Genomic DNA, 20,765 nt, shown 5'->3' on the forward strand with positions numbered 1-20,765 from the left:
TTAAAGTTTGAAGTTATTAAACTTGACAATTAATTTTAAAACACCCTGTAGAAGGGCGATCAAAATTTTTAAATTTCATTCATTCATTCATTCATTCAAATCAAATTCAATAAACACCCTGTATATTAATCTCAAATGAAAGCCACCCACACCTGTAGAAAATTGCCCCCTATCTACTAAGCATCTACGACTACAGTATGCCCTAACTTGTGTTAACACTATGTACTAATCTTCAATATTCCCTTAACAAATAATAAAATCCACCCTGTAATGAAGATATGCCAACATTAGCCAATCTAAATGGACATTTTTCGAAACCATTTCAACATAATTTTTCAAAAGGTAATTAAAGTGACATTAGTAATGAACCTGATGCGTACATGCGAAAACATTACGTATGTACTAAATATAACAAATAAACAAATCCGCCCCTAAAATACTCACTCGGCTTAACTCATTCACAATTATTGCGTAATTAAACAAAGGTTCTGCCAATTCAAATTTATGATAACAAACATCTATTATATAAATCAGCACTAAATAAACAAAAGCTCTTGCCTACATTCTACTTACTTAATGGTACAATTTAAAAAAAAATTACCTGGTTTCTTAAACAATCGCACACCCCCAAACCGGCCTACGTTCTGCCACCTTTATTAATTTTTAATTTTGAACTTTGACTTCTATGTTTAGCATATTAGTATCTCTAGTAGTACAGTGGAAAAACAAGCATGTATTCGTGCGAATCACGATAGTGCATTTCCCTTGAGATCTCTGCCCTGCCACAAAATCCAAAAAAATATGAGGTAGTTGCAAACAATTATAAAATGCATAATTGAATACAAAAAACCTAGGTCGATAAGTGAGAGACTGAAGAGGTAGTTTGAATAACGAAGGCGAAGGAGGACAAATAATGTGTCGTAAAACGTGGAGGAACACAATATGTAAGGTAATAAAATGGCGAAAACTGAAATATGCGTAAATCTGTGATGTAATAAAATGTGTCGTTATGTTTTAAAAAAACGTTCCCTTAAATAAAATAATAATGTACAAAAAGCACATTTCCCTATTAACCAATTCTTTTCTAAAGAACTTTTTCTCCAGCAAGGTGTTCTTTTTCGTAGTGAAAAGCCAGTTTCATAAATAAATTCAGCGTCCCCGAACTGATCGACACCTGCGTTGCTTATCTCGCACGTGGCGTTGTTTATCGCAAAGCCAATTAATTTTTGTCCTAAAACTTGTGAAGTTTATTTTCTTTACCGTGTAATCTTTGCTTTGGCTTACATTTGAATTACTATGTGGAATCCCTCTCGAATAACATTATGCGAACTCTTACCTTTATATAGCAATCCTTACGCCATCTAGGTGTTCACATTATAACCCGATCCTTTATTTGCGATATAGTTTTCTTTTAAAAAAGCTTTTGTCTAGTATTCTGTTGATTGGCGTGGTTATTCTTCTCCCACTCACTGTCGACGCGCGCAGTCCTTGTTGAAGAACTCGATTCGATCTTGACTTGTATTTGAGCTACACGCCATTACACTTACTTGACATATTCGTCTACCTTTATTGGGATTTAATTAGTGGTGTTGTACTAAGATTAGTGAAGTTTTCTCGTATCATCTTACTTCCAATTTCGCTGATGACGCATTGCTGCGGATTTATCTTACAAGTACCGTTTTTCGGTATGTTATCTATGACGCATTACCTTTTTATTTTAAATAATCTATTTTAGGCTACTTTCGTACTCTCTAAGTTTCATTACTTATTATTTTGGTTTTACCAATTGCTTTCTGACTGCATATTGATATTTTGACGTGTGGAAACGCGAATACCCGATTTTCCATATGGTGCAATAGAATTCCATTGAAGTTTCGACGCCATTACAATCAAAAACGCTCTACATATTTCTCCCTTACCGACTGAAGAATTGACGGAAGAATCACCGCCATTTCATGTGAAACCGATATTTGAACTGCTGACCCAATTTTACGAAGTTCGTTGACCTACGATTCATTCCTCCGAAACGCAAGTACTTAATTAACGAGACGTGTGGAGTTAGTACTGTGTAAATTTTTAATTAACGTTATGTATTTTACTTTGAAGAACTTGCTCGTGTAATTTCTTTTGAATTGATAAGATTGCTTTGTCATTGAAGATAGATTCAGTTATTTTATTTGTACATTTTTTAGTATTTTTCTCTTAAAACTTTGTCACTTTTTTAGATCTCATACCGATTGTGAAAACCAACCCTTAGTCGAACCCAATTTTGTTTTGTTGTAAAGTCATTTGAATTTTTGATTCTTTTTAGTATTGATTGCAATTCTACGTACAAGAATAACCATTCGTGTCTTACGTTAACCATTGCTTATGCGATATATTATGCAACGCGAATCACTACCCTTCTTATATTTTTTTGTTTTTGTGTCTGACTGTTTCAGATTTGCAGTTTCGCGTCCTCTGAGCTCGGAAGGTTGCGACCGGAGTTCAAGGTAAATTTAGTTATTTTCGTCGTTTTTTTCCCTTTTAACGTTTGATTACATTTTGGTTGTTGATACTAACGAGTTGTGATTATTACTTTGTTTGAAAGTCACTTAATGATTATAGCTCCGTTGTTTCTGCGGAAGCCCTTTTGGATAAATATTTTCCCAGGCTACGTGTTGGCTTCTCATTTGTTTTATTAGAGATTATTTTAAATTCCCAGTTTGATATACTAGATCGATATATTACAGTGTAAGATTTGTGATATTTTGAGATCTTTGTTATTAAACTACCCGCATTTATACATCAAATACTGTTTGTTTTCCCCATAATTGTGTATTCCTTTGAGTTTAATAAGACGAGAACAAGGATCTCTTGGTCTGCCTTGTCCATCCCCTTTAGTATTCCTCTCTCTCTAAATTCATCAAAGACTAAGGTGGCGCCTATCCGGATTACTTTTACTGTTTCCTTCCCTTTTTGGATTATTTGTGTGTGTATAGAAGAACCCCATTTTCACCCCGACCCACCTCTACTTTGCCTGAGCTTACCGTGTGCTTATCTAAGGTAATTTTGTCACGTTGGCCCAAAGTGAACGTAACAAACTGTTAGCATTACGACTAAATGTTCCCTTATTTATGCGTTTTTAATTTATCTACAAACTATACACGACCTAGAATTAAATGAATTAAGCCATTACCGCCTAAATTCCAAGGTTTACTTACCATTTCCAATACTGACTCGCGCTAATCTTAGTCATTGTTTCAACCTAGAGAAACGACACCCCCATGTAGTTTACAAAACAATATAGGATATAATGTTGGGGTTGTAAAAAAAAGATTCACAAGGGAATTGCACGTATGTGTTCTCTTAAAAGAATCTCTGTGTATATAATTATTATAATTTTACCTTTATCAACCCCAAAATTAGGCTCAGTTCACTACGGCACAGCAAATGCGTAAGAACCGCCGCTTATCTAAATCACGAAATAAAATCTACAGCGGCGGACGCCGACAAATTAATTTTTCACATAAAAGTACTAATTTCGCGTGCGTTAACGTCTTTAAAATTATAGGTTTTCTAAATAATAAACGTACATTAACACCGCTTCGATAACATCTTTATAAAAGCATTGGAATTTTGTTTTATTTTTGATATCGTGTACAACGCTATTCTTTATTTTTCTTTCTTCTACCGGAAAAATAAAACCTCAACGATTGTTTATACTCGCAAATTTAATTAAGACGAGAGACTCATCACAAAGGAAGCGAATTTAATGAAGCATATTTAACTTCTTAGCTCCCATATTTCGTTTCTGTTCATCATTCATCCTTTCTTCATTGTCTGCGTTTTAGGGATGCACAATTATTGGAAATGCTCCATTTATACCGGGAGCTCATCGGTAGTATAATTTCATAATACAAACTTTAAGTTGGATGCCTTGCTTTTAATATTCCTCGCCATTAAATCCGAAATAGAACTTTCCGTGTAAGGATTTCTTATTAATTACTTAGATGACAAAAGAATTTCAACGTGAGTGTAATTAATTTTCATAACTTTTTTAGAGGACTCGATCTCTGTCATTTCTTCACTAAATCAAAAATCGGTATTATAATGATAATCCTCCGGCAATGTTGTCTGTGCTAGAAGGAACAAAAGTGGAGAATTTATTTAATAGACATAGAATTTGGAGTGACAACTACTGGCCTTTGAATTCACTCTTTGTACTGCGTGCATTATTGCACCTTATTTAAACTCTCCCTCGTCCAAGAATGGCGAAACGTCCATTTTTTTTCTGTGTTAGTGACACCATCCATTTTATATTTTCACCAAAGAAATTGAAGCAATATGGCGGACTGGATCACAATCAAAAATATGCTGATATATTAAAGGCGTTCCAAGTTAATCGGTGATCGCTAACAAAGAGGCGATCTATTGAAGATGCGCGAGTTATTCCTTCCCCTCTCGACTGTATAAGGGGGTTGATATCAAAAAGGCGTTCGATACGAACGAATTGGTATATGAAACATGCAGGAAGTGCCCGGGTTTCCCCTCTTCTTCCCTAAGGCATCCAAGTTTGGACTATTATACTACTTTTATTACATTAACTGTCAATATACACGTTAAATCCAGTATGTTTTCAATTTTTAAAGTAGTTAACATAACCTCTTACAAAAATTATGTCACCTATGACTAAAGAAAGCTGTCACTTAAAATTTTTCAGTTTCACTAACTTAAGAAAGATGAAATATCAGTAACATAACACCAGATTTCGGCGAAATAAAGTGAACTTTTAATTAAGATTGTGGAAAATTTAGGGCTTCTTACGCAAATTTTATTGTTGAAAAGTTATAACAAGTCGCTGGTTGAAAACGTTCAATATTAAGGTGCCCTTTATCCATTTTTATTAATTTCAGGATCGTATTTAAACATCGAATAAAATGTTAGCAGCTTTACATGAAGATGAACAGTTAACTCAATTGAAGCGGACCACATATTTTTTTATCCAAAATCGTGCTGAAACCTTAATGGTCATGCCTACTTTCTGTCGGGAAATTTTAGATCTTCACGCGTTAATTCACGACTAGGAAAGCTGAATAACCTGACGTGACTTCCTTTCTTCACTACGCCATTTAATAAATCGTTTATCGCGTTCCACTCCCATAAAACACACACACACACACGCACAATCACGATTTTTTCAATTTTTCTGTTAATGAACAGATTAAATTCTATTACACTACACAGTTTTATACAATAATACCCCTGAAATTTAAAAGATAATAAAATATAGCATCTTCAGATTTCATTCAATTTCATCAATTAACGCAATCAATCATTTTGCGCGTCCATCCGGCCTGCATTTACTTTAATCAAAGACGAAACCTTCTACCGCGTGATTAATCTTTCCCACATACATCAAACTTAAAATACTAAAATTATGCCTGTTTTTGCAGCAAAATATTTTCTGGAATTGTGGTTATCAAAGTTTTTGTGATTTTAATAGCGTAACGTTATAAATGCCTCTGACGTAAGCATAACGTATAGGATCTTGAATGCTATTGTAACAAATCCGACGTTTAATACCTATCGTTGATTGTTTACCTACCTTGGTTCTCCTAGTTATAATTTCTAACTTTATCATTACATAATTGTTTTCCTTTCAGATGCTGAAACACCAACGAGTAAAGGTATGTATTTTCAAAACTAAGTACGACTGAATATATTCACTACGTGCTGTTAATTTGAAAACATCCCCATCAAGTGTATACGCTGCCATTTTTAGGAAAATGAATGTATCGGTGACCTGTAAATGCTGTTGTTAACACAGAATGCATTACACAATATTCAGGTTTAGAGTGGATTTACCCATCCATATTTGAAATTTCGCAAGGTAATTAAATATCCAATAGATATTGAAGGTACCGGTGGCCATTCTGTGATGTGGCGTAATTCAGTTGGTTTGCCACCTTTATTGAAATTTGCAGTATATATTAAGCCTAACTTTGTATATTAGTTACGTAATAGGCAATAAACTGATTGAGATACCTCATACAAATCCCGTACATGGATGCAATATTAATAATGCTGCTCATATTATTGATTTCAATTGTACCTCCATATAGCTAAAGGCTCTGCATTTTGGCTTCTTCTTCGCCGATTAACTAAATTTAGGGCGCCTCAGTTTAAATATAATTTCAGTTCTCGAGTATTAATAACTAATTGTACGCCGCCGCTGGGGCAAATCAAACTATATTACCAACGTGCACTAAAATTTAATACATAAAATACTAAGTTAACAATGAGGATCGGTTTCTGATGGATATTCGTGGCGCAGATATATATTTCATAGCGACATTTTCACCGTAATATTCAGTCAACGTTATACAAACTTTGAATGGTACAAGCTGATTACTTTGTGTAGTCTGTGACTCTTCACGAACCCGAATTAAAAAAGAATAAACCATCACTTTATTCATTTATATTTAATTATATGTTCATAGATAGGGTAAGGTGTAGGAGAGATGGCCCACTTTAAAAAAAAATGTAACTTTTTTATTTCGCGTTACAACAGAGAAAATATTCGTAAACGCAATCACAAACAATGAAACTTAAGGTTAGTAACATATACAGAAATAAAACGTAAACTTTATTTAGAAAATGACAAGAAAAAGAAAATACTTGATTGAGCCATCTCTCCCTTACAATATGGGTGAGATGGTCCACCACGTTAGGTGAGATGGCTCGGGTGAAAAACACTGAAATAAAGTAGTGTGGCGATATTACAACATAGACTCATTACTTCTTTTTGCGGTACACCTTTTTGCCACAAATATCACAAACATTTTCATATTTCGTACACCCCTCGTGTAGCCACATATTACACTGCAAGCACTGAATCCAGTCTTCTGACTCTGACGTTACAGAATATGCTTCCGCGCAACTGACACATTGGGCATCATCCTCTTCGTAATCCGACGGATCTTCGTAGATAATTTCTTCTTCCGTTTCTGACGAACTGGATTGCCTTTTTCTAGGCTTTACTTGCTTAGTAATTTTCTGACGTTTATTGCTTTTGGTTTTAATTCTCTCATTCTTTTTCGCCTCTTTCTGCATTTTCTCTTCCAATTTCCTTTTCTTATTCGCAATCTGTTCCTCGCTGGTCAAAACAGAAGCCAGTTGCTTGCCTCTTTTCCTAGTAGATGCAACAGCTTCCGTTCCAGGCCCGGGATTAATTTTATCCAACATTTTGCTTGGGGTTTCTTCCTCTGCCATTTCTAGTGCCTGTGTTTCATCCAAATTCTCTAAGACTGCGTCGTTTTCTTCACGAATTATATTTTCTGGAGTGTCATTTGCTGTTCTGCTTAGATCAATGTTGTTGCTTTCTGGTGTGTTATCGGCAAGATAGGCATAATCTGGAATTGCAGAGAGATCTAAAGGCACAATTCCTGTTGCCTTGAAAGAGGAGACGGCATTTTTCACAGTCGCTGATTTTTCCTATGCTGAGGCCAAAAGTTGCCCAAACACTAGCCTGTTAATGCGTCGATTCGGATTTCTTCGCATAAATGCATTGCACGCTTCATAATAAAATGATTTTAGTGATTTGAAAACGCCCCTATCTAGGGGTTGAAGGAATTGGGTCGTATGGCTGGGTAGACATATAAAAACAATCTGATTTTCTGATGCATATGCCAAAGTCTCCACACTGCTACAGTGCGATGAGTGACCATCGAGGATGAGAACAACATCACCTGGTGGCTTCCTTGGCACGAACTGCTCTTTGAGCCATCTTAGAAATAAGGCATTGTTTACATAAGCCGACTTTTCGGACATAAAAACCAAGGACCCGGGAGGCATTCCATCTTCAAACTCTGATTTTTTATTCTTGCCTTTAAATATGCAAGTTGGCGGTATAAACGAACCTTCGGCATTGCAGCATGCGATTACACTTATAGTTTCTCCCTTTTCTCCTGATGTTACTGCTGCCACATTTTTTGATCCCTTTTCAGCAATAACAGAGGTGGGTCTATTATTTAACTGCAGACCAGTCTCATCGACGTTGTAAATTCGACTAGGTTTGTCGATCAAATTGTATTCGACAAGGGTATTCTCCAGGAGTGTAAAATATGAAGCTAGGTCATTCCTGTTCATACCTAGTGAACGCGCTGCAGACACCCCCTCCGACTTCCTGACGGTCAGATCTTTATTTCGCCTCAGAAAGGAGTGAAGCCATGGATAACCTGCTAAGCGTTTTTCAGTGTTGAATTTATGAGGAAGGTTTAATTTTTCTGCAAGTTCGAAAGCCATGGAGCGTACAATCGTTCTTGTTGGAGAAAAGCCGGATTTCTGTAATTTTTTTATATGTGTTACAATCTTGCTTTCATTTTCTGGTCCCAGGGTAGACAGTGGCCCCAATTTAGATTTTCTGTTGTTGTTGTTTCGAAGACGGCGTCGTAGTGTCGAATATGGTACCTTAAAAGTCCGAGTGGCTTCCCTCACGCCCATTCGTCGCTGTTGTATGGCCTCCATTGCAAGAGATAAATCCTATTCTGACCATTCTCCTCGAGCAACGCTGCCTTTACGTTTGTACTCAGTAGGCATTTTGTCTGTAACGACGTCAAAAATGATTACTAAATACGAAAATTACATTCAAACAGTGGGCCAACTCACCTTACATTGGGAGGAGAGATGGCTCAGTGATTTGCAACACAGTGCATGCTAATATACGTCTTTCGCTATAAAAACCGGTGCACGTCATTGATTTATGAATCAATTTCAGACCAGTTTTCTATAGATTTCGCACACTTGTTTTTTTTGTACATGTTGCAGTGTTGCAGCATATGTCTAAAATTGATACACAAATCAATGACGTGCAACGGTTTCTATAGCGAAAGACGTATACCACCTTTATTTTAGGTTAGGAATACGGAGGAAGCTTCATAGGTCCGCGGAATGTACACACAATTACAGAAAACCTTACTGCTTACCTTTTTCACACTTGACGAATGCACTCAAATAAATTTTCTGCGATTCCGCAACAGCTTACAACGCGATATTGCACTCTAACAAGAATCACAATAAAACGCGCCTTCGCGATAGTTCGCTATGTGACAGTAGGCACGCGTCAGTGTTGCCAAACCTCCTATTCAGTTCCTTTCTTGGCAGAAATACTCACTGAGCCATCTCACCTCCCGAGCCATCTCTCCTGAAATTACCCTACCTTTTTGAAGTGACTACTACAGTTAGAACGTGTCCCCAGTGAATTTGGGATACTGTCAGCCGACGAAGTGATTGGTCTACAGATTTCTTCCTCCATTATCTCTACATCGCCCTACATGAATCTTTCGCAGCTAAGGCACTTCTAGATTTTGTTATCAGCATGCTTCGGATGACCAAAGACCTTATCTGAAGATCTCCATCTTAGGCCATTCTATTCTTGTACTGTTAGGTTCTGAGGAATCTAGAACCCAGGTTAGTGGACCAGGTTGGGCTTTTCAAACCTTGGGTTCCGCACTCTGTGACGTGTACTGTCATAAATGGAGCAAAATGTGAAAGGTGAGCATTCATTAACTGTCGGACAACGGCAGATCTTCCCTAAAACTATTGTAGGTTCTACTGTTTCCACCGAACATAACATCGAACTTCTTCCCGGAGCCAAGCCAATTAAGTAGCGTTTACTACCCAGTTTTGCCACTTAAGCAACAAATCATAGATGAAGAGCTCAAAAAAATGTTGAAGAACAACATTATTGAAACCTTGTCCCCTCCAGTATGTCTAGTTAAACAAAAAGGTGGTACATACCCAGTACCCACGGATTCTGCGTCGACCACCGACAGCTGAACGCGGTAACAAAAGAAGACGCTTACCCTTTACTCTATGTATCGACCATCCTTGATCAACTTCACGACGCATATCTTAGCTCGATCGATATAAAACCTGCTTAATAGCAGGTGTCTCTTGCCGAATATTCTCGAGAGTATACAGCCTTCACTATCCCTAGTAGAGGTTTGTATGGGTTTTGTAGAATGCCATTTGGATTAATCAATGCTCAGCCACATATGGCAACGCCTTATTGATACTCTGTTAGGTGGCGATTTTCAACCTTTGGTGTATTTAGACGATATTATCAGCTTCCTCGAAATTTAATCAACACCTTGAACCCCTAGAAAGGGTCGTTCGCCTTCTTCGAACTTCTTAAAATATGGGTTACATGATAGACAAATACGAGTTGCTCCCAGATCCGAAGGTGAAAGTTATTTTGAAAATTCAGAATGTCGCGGAAATTAGACGGTTTGCTGGAACTGTTAGTTGTAACCGACGATTCGTCCCTCATTTTTTGACTGTGTTAAGACCTCCCTCGGAATTAACAAAAAAAGAAGGAAAAACGTGTATGGGCACCTGAATGCGAAAATTCATGTCACAAACTGAAGGAATTTCTTATTGCAGCGCCAAACCTATATTGTGCAGATTTCAATAACCCTTTCATTCTGCAAAGAGACCTCTTTTTATGAACTATGTGCAATTCTGTCGCAAAATACCGATCAGGGGGAACGCGTCGTTTGCTATGTTTCTCGCTCATTAACTGCTCAATAGTGAACATCCTCCACTACAGAACGCGAGTGTTTGGTAGTTACTTGGTCCGTAGAGAAATTATAACTCTAGGGTGTAGAGTTCACCGCAGTTACCCAATACTATTCCCTTCTGTGGTTACACCGGCTAAAATATCTTCATAGTGGATTGACCAGATGGGCGCTTCGCTTGTAGCATTATCAAGGTAGCAAGTATCAAGGATACTATTCGATCCACTACACACCCATTATCTGACACTTCAGGTAAGTGGCACCATCGAGTTAAAAATTCTATTAATGAAAATCCTGCTAAATATCCCATGGAGAATCGAAAATTTGTATAACTACACACGTTGTCGTATCTCTGAAGCTTCTCAAAGCGACTATTTGCAATTGGTGGTTCCCAAGCACAAACGGTCCGCTATTCTACATGAATGTTGTCATGAACCTACTTCCAGTGATCTAGGCATCTTGAAAACGCACTGGAGGACTCATTTCAAATATTTTTGGCCAAGCATGAAGTACAAGTGGCAATATATGTCAAACATTGTCATGTCAGGAGGAATTAGACATCTTCCGCTGGTCTAATGGGAACTGGACCCGAAGTATCCTGTCCTTAGCAGATAAACAGTCTTGATTACATAGCTCCCTTACCCCGCTCGAGTCAGGGCTACACCTACCTCCTAGTAGTCACAGATTATTACGGTAAATGTGTAATTTTATTCCCCACCAGAACCACAACAACAAAATCCTTGGTAAAAAATATTGAAGAAGGAAAGTGGTTGCACAATTTTTAATATATGGTAATAATCCAAATGAAGAGTAAGCTCTCGGTTGAAGATATAATATCAAAATCTCTTACACATTTTGACCCGTCTGGAAATTGACCAAGAACGTAATCGACAAACAGATAATTTACGACCCCGTCATGCTTATTTAGTAATTGACCAATTATTGCTCCCAATAAATATAGTTTAAAGTGACGCTAACGGGTATTTCATGGCAAAATTTGCCCCAAAATTTATCAGTCCATACAAAATACAAAAAAAAGTTGGCTGAACTACAAGATAACCAAGGTAAATCTAATGGCATTTGGCACATACAACACCTAAAACTTTTTGATCCCGGATACAACTAGCACTCTTACATTTTTAGTCATTCACCATCCGTGTTTACTTTCTCTTTCATAGTAAGGGATGAATCGGTTGGTTGGTTGGGGAATCTTGGGGATGGTCTGCTTTGGAAGTTTACGTTGGGATATTAGTTTCGGTCTTTCATCTGAGCTCTCCTAGACAAAATCGGCTCTTAACTGTTTTATTTAAAAGCTCTCTCCTTTCCCGGATGTCGTTGGGACCTGGTCTGTGTGTCGTGAATGATATTTGGTATTGTTCTGACAGTTTCTTGTAGAAATTCTAAAAAATAATGTATCCATTTTGAAACTTAAGAGAGAAAACCACCCTGCATAACAAACATTGGGCCCTTTATAGACCATACCATGCATAAATATTTGTATTTTTTCTTATTTTGCCGAGTACTATTAATTAAATATAAATAAATTAATAAATAATTAAATATAAATAAATTTCCAAAATTAAAGTAAAACTGATTTTTTGCCCTCAGGTACATCTGCAAGGAAAGTGGCATGCATTTTTGAAATTGTTCATTGTTCATCTGTAGTTTTCTCCGCAATTACGGTGCACGTTCCATGAGGAATCCTTCCTTTTGCTCCTCTTTTAAATTATAAATTCATCCTTTAGATTATCCTGTATACTTAGCCCCCGATTCCAGTACACAATCCACTATCCGTGGAATTGTGCTACCGGGTAAATGAAAATGGTTTTGTTGTCTTAATGTAATGGCGGATACATTTGAACCGATACCCTTTTGTGCTCGACTGATGGTAGAGCATGTATGAGATAAGGGCGCCAGGGCTATGCGCGGAAGTTACTCTCAGGGTCGTGACGTTAACTAGCCCGTTCTGGTAATTTGACCATTAAGTTTACTTCGGAAGACGGTTGAAGAACTTGATGACTGGAGCTGCTGGAGTTGACAAGACGGTGGTTGGAATAGGATATATGTATTTTGACTGCTACTTTAGATGTTGGTTTGCTTATGAGTGCCAATTCTAGGGCAACTCTAAGATTTCGATAGAAATTACACAATTACATAAAAGAACCCTGGAATATTAAAAATTAGCTCCAAGCAGCTACAGATTAATTTAATGCATTACCAGGATGAACTGGGTTCCAAATATATACCTACAGGGTGATTCCTATAGTACCTGCCACCGTTTGGGAGCGTATAGGGGGTGCCTAGGGGAAGTCTTTTCATATAGGACACTTGGGGTCGGAAATCCAAAATAAGGGCGCCAGAACCAAATTTATCTTCTGGAATTTCACGCCTGTATGTAGGCAACCCAACCGACCTCAGAAAGTTCGGATTAGCTTCTTCCTCCTGGACGACTAAGTTGCAGAATTCCAGCCTCCTTTCATGGTCACCCGGCCGTAACTCTTGCACTTTCTTAAACTTATAGGGGTGTAAGTTGTTGTTGTTGGCGATGTTCCACACTGTGTGTTGACTACAACCCACCTGATCTGCTACAAGTCGAGTGCTAGTACGCGGGTTTGCCTCGAAACGTTCCAACACATCCTCCTCTAAGGCATTTACCAACGGGCGATCGCGATCACGGGCGCTAGTGGGCTGCGAAATAGGAGGAGGTCGGTGTAAACAAACAAACTTTTCGAAATGGGTGCTTAAATGACCCAAGTATCGATGTGCATCACGAATCTGTGTGTAAAGTTAAGCCTCCGTCAGCTTACCTGCAATTGCCCTGTCTCGCACAGTCGGAAGTGAACTTCTTGAAAGACCTGTCTGCAGGGTAACTGACGGTTTGGATACCGCTCAGCGTACGCTCGTCGTGCAGCTCGTGCGTTACCATTTGCCAATCCGTACATGAAGTGCATGTCCGCGTATTCCGTGTTAGTAAAACGTGCCATAGTGTTTATTCACTTGATACGCGTCGTTGCAGACGGGATTTCGTGGGTTTAAACAAAATTCTGATCAAGTGTCAGCCACACATCGCCGCCTGAGATCGCTCCGTGTGCACCGCCGGCCGGTTGGGTTGCCTACCTACAGGCGCGAAATTCCAGAAGGTAAATTTGGCTCTAGCACCCTTATTTTAGATTTCCGACCCCAAGTGTCCTATATCAAAATACTCCCCTACGCACCACCTACACGCTCCCAAACGGTGGCAGGTACTATAGGAATCACCCTGTAGAATAAGATTAAATAATTAAGTTACGGTAGCCATGAGGCGCCTATCGTATAGATATGAAAATTATAATTAAATATGAATACGTCATTACAGAAAGAAAATACTCACGTATTATTACAAATTGTTTAATTAACTTTATTATTTTGCTCTTCTTTAGAATTATTTGATTAAGAATCTTAAGATGCATTCAGCTGAATAACTTGACCATACAAAAATCTAATGGCAAAATGCCTGGTCACCTTTAGCTATCAGAGATGACCCTCATCATCCTGTTACCTTGACTTTATCTTTTTGGTAATAAATTTGAATTAAGGCGGCAAAAATATTTAACTTTTACATAAAATTAAGTGAAACCGTTACAATTGTAATGTTATAATGCATCCAAATTGTTTCTTAGTTGACTGAAAACGCAATTGTTTTGTATGTAACCATATTAATAACAAATTAATATAAATAATAGTAATGAACGTCCGGTGAGACGACATCAGGAGCCGAGTCCGGAAGTTCTAATCTAGTATCGTTGCGATTCTTACCGGAAGTATGGCGTTTAATATTTTATTTCATACTGCCTCTGGTTTGATCTATTAAAAAAAATATCATAATGTGAAAAAACCGAAGGAGAACTGCCACAAAACTGGAATGGCCTCCATAGTAATGGAATGGCCTCTTTTGACGTTTTATCGACATTAATTCTTATGACAACAAAACGAGTGCTTTTTGAAATTTTTACAGGATCTCAGCCGGGAAATTAACTTTACCCGAGAGTATGAAATAAAATAACTGAAATCCCTTAATTGCTGTAAGCTTTTCGAATGCTATGGATTGGGTATCCGCCTTCGTGGTGAAAAGATTATCAGTCACATTTCAAATGATCTAAAAGACACGACTAACGATGTGTATAAAACTAGCGTTTAACATGAATACGTATAATCAACCCTAAAATTGTATGCACGTTGTAAAAGGAAAATAACACACTAACGTGAATTAGATAGAAATTTCGGGTCGCTTCTAAGCGGAATCACATTAAGACTATATTCGCTTAATGATAATTATATTACTTAACTTTATTTTATGTAGTGCGTAGTATATAAACAGTAGGTAATTTACAAATATATTTCTCAAACATGCTTCGTGGGTAGTTTGCGGTTACTGATTTGTTGGCTCATGCATAATAATGAGCGTAGTTGATTCGTTATTGCACCGATGTTATGTAGTTATGACATAACAACTGACGTTTACCAGTACAATTACCTTTTGTACAACTATTTATTTAGAAGCAATTCTCCTATAATAAATGAGGGCGATATACACATTGCAATTCAGTCGAAGTTCATGATTAAATTGACCATTTTCGTGGATTTCGCTTCATTCGAATCTGGATTACACCAATTTATAAATGATAAATTTGAGAGTGTACGTTTAAGGTAATATATAGTTTATAAACATCAGGTTAATTCACCTGTCAATAAAACTCCTGTGTGTTCTATATATTACTCCCTGCCTTAAATATTCTTTTCCTAATGTTTATTCGATGACCAAAGATGAACTTTCTTTATCACTAATGTACTTTTATTTTACAATTTACAATTTTCGAATTCTATTATTTATTATTTATTTTACATCCCTTCGATGGCGAGCGGTTTGGCGCTAATTTTAATTTTAAAGTTTCTTTGACTTGAGGTATAACAAGGATTCTCGCCAATTTCCCTCTGGAAAATTCTCCTGGACTCGTCCCTACTCTTTTTTTGATTTTCTAATGCGCCTACAAAATGGAGCCAATAGGTTACAGCGGCCATCTTTAATCGTTAGCTAATTGCATGTGTGATCTTAAACCTGTCTCTATGGTCTTCTCGTTCCCTTTTTCTCCAGTGAGGAATTGAGTGACATTGTATATATGTAATCTCCCCGTGCTTCCTTCTGGCACATCCGTTTAGTTCCAGAATTAGGAACATATAGAGTAATCCATATAGAGTAATTTGTGTTAATTTTATCCGTTGGGATCTTCCGCTTTGTGTCATCTTTATTGCCACATTGATAACGGAGCATGGTCCTCTCCCTCACAAGTCGAACACTCCTTTGTGTTCTGGCAGCGTTGTTTGTAGTGTCCCTCTTGGCTGCAGTTGAGACATTCTTTCTGTTACTTTAGTACGTCGTGTTTCTCCATCGCGTACGTCCTAACATGTGGCGCATTTGGAGACATCCATCCGCTTCCTCAGTCGGCATGGAGTGATGTTTCCCTTCGGCCTGCTGGCCGTCCACTACATACGTTATAGCACTGGGGTAGCAGACACATTCTGCAACTTTACTACACAGGTTTTTCGTCCCCTACGTGTATCTTGATAGCAATTTGGTTTTTCGTTTGGAGCCATTTTGTTCGCCTTAACCAAGATCTCATTGATATTGGCGCACTTGTGCTTCGAAACGTCTCTCTCCATCTCTGCCATGAAAATGTACCTCTCTTCTTCTGAACTGCATCTACTCGGCTTTTGAATTCGGGATGTTCAACTTTTCTCATTCCGTGTTGCCTTTTGCTGTCGTCGCAATTACCTCTTCTAAACTGGCCGATTGGTGTTGAAATGCTGCTTCCACACCTTGATATATTGTTGATGTGCATGGAAAGCACTCGTGGAATAATATTTAGCACTTTTTCCACTAAACATAACCAATTTAAACGCAATTTTAAATATTCGTCAAGCGTCTCTTTAATGAATGCTGAATGTGCACACGTTTTCGATCACCCCGCGAAACGGAGCATTCCCGCCTTCGATTAAATTATAATTACGAAATTATTTACGTAAGAGTCAGGCAAAGGAAAAATCAAGAGGTGTGCAAATGAATACTACTCAATCAGACCTTTAATTTAAGGGGATATTGGTGCCACGTGAAATTTGTGAGTTGGAGCGGGGGGGAACCGTGACAAAAATATGGTGTTTCTAGTTCCCTCAACCTCTATGACAGTGATTCCAAACCGAGTTTTTACCATTCTTCCATTTCTAGAGATATTCGCATTGAAACTTTACAGATTGACACGTTGTATTTACAGCTGTGACTAACTCCATAACCAACTTCTCGTTGCAAGACTGATTTAGTGCCATATATTTCGTAAACTGTCGAGTAAATCGAGAACACAGCATCTTCAATCTTTCAATAAACCTTCAGTGCATTTTGATTCCTTTTTCTTCAACGTTAAGGAAATTCTTAAATAGTGTGAACACTTTTAAACGTTAGAATCATTAAAATTTTATTACACATCGATTAATTTGTACGGGGTGGTTTTAGTATCTATTAGTGAAACTTTTAATGACCACTTTCAGTGTACGTCTCGGTTTTGACTACATCTTTTACTTTGAATTAATAATAGTAACAGTGTACATAACCAAAGTTAGCAGAAAATGAGGAAATAAAAGTTTCCAGAACATTGCGTGAATTGTCACCATCAACCTTTCTATCAACGCAACCTCAAGTATTTATAGCTTGGGTTTCGGTTAATTAATGTTCGAAATTTATGGGTATATAAAGGGATAAATGTTACAATTTTAATACTGTTCATAAACTATATACTCCAGATAAAAGAATTGTATGAATAATTGCATAAATTCATGTATTTCTGTGCGAAAGTATTTGTAATAATTAGCGCGATCGATTTGGGGATTTTGCTTTACATGGGATGGGGTAAACGAAACATTTACTCTAAACTCGGGTTACTAAAGGAAATGAATCATTTTTTAATCTCTATTTTACTTACCTTTCCTTAATAATTAATCTAAGAACACGCATTTTTTGCAAAGGTATAACGGCAATTTAATATTTCAAAATGATTAGCAGCTCTTTAAGACACCGAAACAAAGAATTTTCATTACCTTAATGTAATTACATTATCTGATTAGTTAAGATTTAGCGATATTACTTTAGGTTGGTGGCAAGACGCGCCCAATCTCAATTTATTATCTGTTGCCAAAATTTCAAACTGTCGTCATCTTTGTAGGCACGTCGTCAATCGTAGAATTATAATGACCCGCAAATGCTTCTTCTCACTCAGAAATAGACTGCTACAAAGACTCACTGATCATCAGAATCTGCAAATAATAAAAACTGATATGGGAAAAGGGTAGTATCATTTTCGATTATCCTCGAGAAGTGATTTCGTCTCATTCAAAGACAAAACATAACTTCAAGTTTCTTATGTGTTAGATGAACCCTTAAATCATTTTTGGTAATATGCGGCACTTATCCAGCCATTCTCTTCAACTGCAATTATGCTACCATCAGGTTTATCAAATATAAGACGTTCGTTCATTTTTTTCTTGGAGAAGATCAATAAAGATATGAATTGGTTTCCAGAGGCATTATCGTGATATTACGACCTCTTTCTCCAGATGTTAGCTTCCATACGGGAGTCTTGCCTTTGATAGGTAAAACTGGTAGAATATGAATGAACTGTTAAAACCCCGGCCTTATCAGTGTTAAATTTTCCTGAAGGAGAAAAAGAATACTTAGCATTTCTTGCAACTTGAAGAATGTAGAAACCTAAGGTTTATAGAAACCAGCCGCTCTCTGCAGACTGGTAGATTCATTAATTCGAAGAGACAGTTCTAGAGGCCTCTCAATGAAGTTGTAGCAAAAATGTCTACCAGCATATTTACGTGTTTTATTAAACCGATGAGGAATATTTAAGGATTCACGGAATAATATATTACATAACGAGCGTCCACAGGTCGCTGTATTGTATTACCTTTTGAACTACAGGATGCAACGCCCTTGTTGAGCTCAAGAAGGACGCTTTCTGCCTAATCTGTAACAGACAACACAAACAAGCAAACAAGAGAGGTAGTAAATAGTGCGGCACATAAAATATTGCGTAAGCAATGCTAACGTTTGACACTGACGCCAATTTGATAGTAAAATCACAATTAATATGCAAACAGAATCAATAATTCATCTTACGTTGCGACTTCGATCCTTACAAACTGTATAAAAGCATAAACGTGATGGTAAATTCAAGAAAAATACTTTACGATGCACAAACAACTAAATTTCTATATGACAGCAATGTAATCTAATTAATTCAACATGTAAATCAGGTAGCATGAACAAGTAACGTAGCTAAAAGCTGTCGATCTCGGTCTCGGTGCAAGGCTCGGTAACTTCAAAAACTAACTTACAAAGCAACGCTTCTCAAGTAACACAGCTAATCTGAAGGATATAATGTAATCAAGTCAAAAGAAAGAATCTTCGTAGAAATTAGAAGGTAACGTAGATAAAAGCGGGTCTCGGAATGTCAAATCTTCGGTATCGACAAAAACAAACGTAGTATCAGGTATAATGGAGCAATTTACAAAAGTAGTAATTTCCAAGGTTTCGTTAATACTTGCAGTTATTGGAACTATATCCAAATCTCCAGGTATAAACAACTTCGAAGTAAATGAGTCACCATGTTATTAGTGTAGGTAGATCACGTGTCGGTAATGTAGAAACTCGCTTTTAGCGCGCTTGAAATGATAAGATGGCGGTGGCACTTCTCCAAATGAATTTTCCTTGCGAAATATTGAGAAAATCCGAAATTTAGCGGTTTCCATTTAGGAATATCGACGTAGGAGGCATCCATTAGGTAGGTAATTATGAAGAAAAAAGGCAGCATTTAGTAAGAAGCTGAAAACGGCCTTAGAACTTGTAAAATATTTCCGCAAATGCGTCAGCGACGTGTCTAAAGCTAAATAACACGGGAAAAGTTTACCAAATTGATACAGTCAAAATAAATCCCAAAGAGGCAGACAAAAATTGTCGAGTAACAATAATGGCATGCACGGTCTTACGTGTAATGGCACAGATTCTGGTTTAGTACAATGAAATGCGTGCATAAAAAAATTAAAAAGCAAACTGCACGACCTCGGGCGGCAAAACAAAGAACTATTGTGATAAGAAATCTATACTAAGATAATAAAAAATTTACTATAGGAACAATTTACATTTTAAACTAGTATATTACAAAGTAGATATCTAGATGGATTAAAGAAGTATTTAATTCAGGAATATCAATCGGCACCCAACAGAATAACACGTTCAAAACCGATCATATATCGACAAAGGCCACAATGAACCACGGACAAAATCATTAAAAAAAAATGTAGAATCCACTTGTAAACTGTTCTATTAACGTGATATGGATTTCGTTCTATTAGTACAAATCAAACAATTTTCCTACTACACTCACCTCCACACTTTTGTAATCCTGAATAATTCATTGTCCGTAGTGCTTTTTTTAATAAATTTGCAAAACAATAATCATTCCCATACTTTAGTGCCATGGCAGAATCTAATTTGCTAACAATTTTCCAATAAGCTGACATCAATGCTTTATTTAATAGATATGGGGCATTTGTTTTGAGAACCACTGATTTTACTGTACTCTTTTTTTTTAATTTTTGCTGGGTTAGTGTTAATGGCATCTTTGTAATTAAAACCGATTGATTAAACAAGTACCACACAACTTGAACGCGTTTCATTAAGTAAAAATGTTGCGGTTGTTTTTGTAAAAGAGTATCGGCAGATTAAACTAATGGGTACTCACTTTTATACACGAATTTGCTTTGCCGATTTTGATACCTCCGGAATTGAACCTTAAAAAGTTTACCTATAATTAATTAAAACTTTCCACAATCGAGCGACCGTGTCAGTATTGATAAAGGGCTTAAGCAAGCTGGGATTTTTTTTAAATTAAAAAGCTTTAATATTGAACACGCAAAGCGCTTGATAACAACCCTTCGCTATACCGAGGGCAAATTTTACTTTGAAAAGTAACGTAAAGCCGACTGTTGTACAATTGATTTATTAATTTCAGCAAATGTACCGGTCTTGTTCAGCATTCCAAATGCATTTCGTTCATCTCTGTTGTTTGAAATAAAAGGGATTAGTGAAGCCAATTAAAAATTTACAAGCCGCTCATT

General features: G+C 37.1%; 1 protein-coding gene across 1 annotated transcript; it reads right to left on the minus strand.

Annotated features, from left to right (window-relative positions):
- Window positions 1–6,777: 6,777 nt before the first annotated feature.
- LOC116165116 (PHD finger protein ALFIN-LIKE 4-like) lies at window positions 6,778–7,834 on the minus strand. The gene has a single exon (XM_031479414.1). It carries the CDS (start codon window positions 7,252–7,254, stop codon window positions 6,778–6,780), a length of 477 nt encoding a protein of 158 aa, XP_031335274.1. The 5' UTR covers window positions 7,255–7,834.
- Between the last annotated feature and the right edge of the window lie 12,931 nt (window positions 7,835–20,765).

This window comes from Photinus pyralis, unplaced genomic scaffold, assembly GCF_008802855.1.
Source record: "Photinus pyralis isolate 1611_PpyrPB1 unplaced genomic scaffold, Ppyr1.3 Ppyr1.4_LG2, whole genome shotgun sequence".
NCBI classification, from domain to species: domain Eukaryota; kingdom Metazoa; phylum Arthropoda; class Insecta; order Coleoptera; family Lampyridae; genus Photinus; species Photinus pyralis.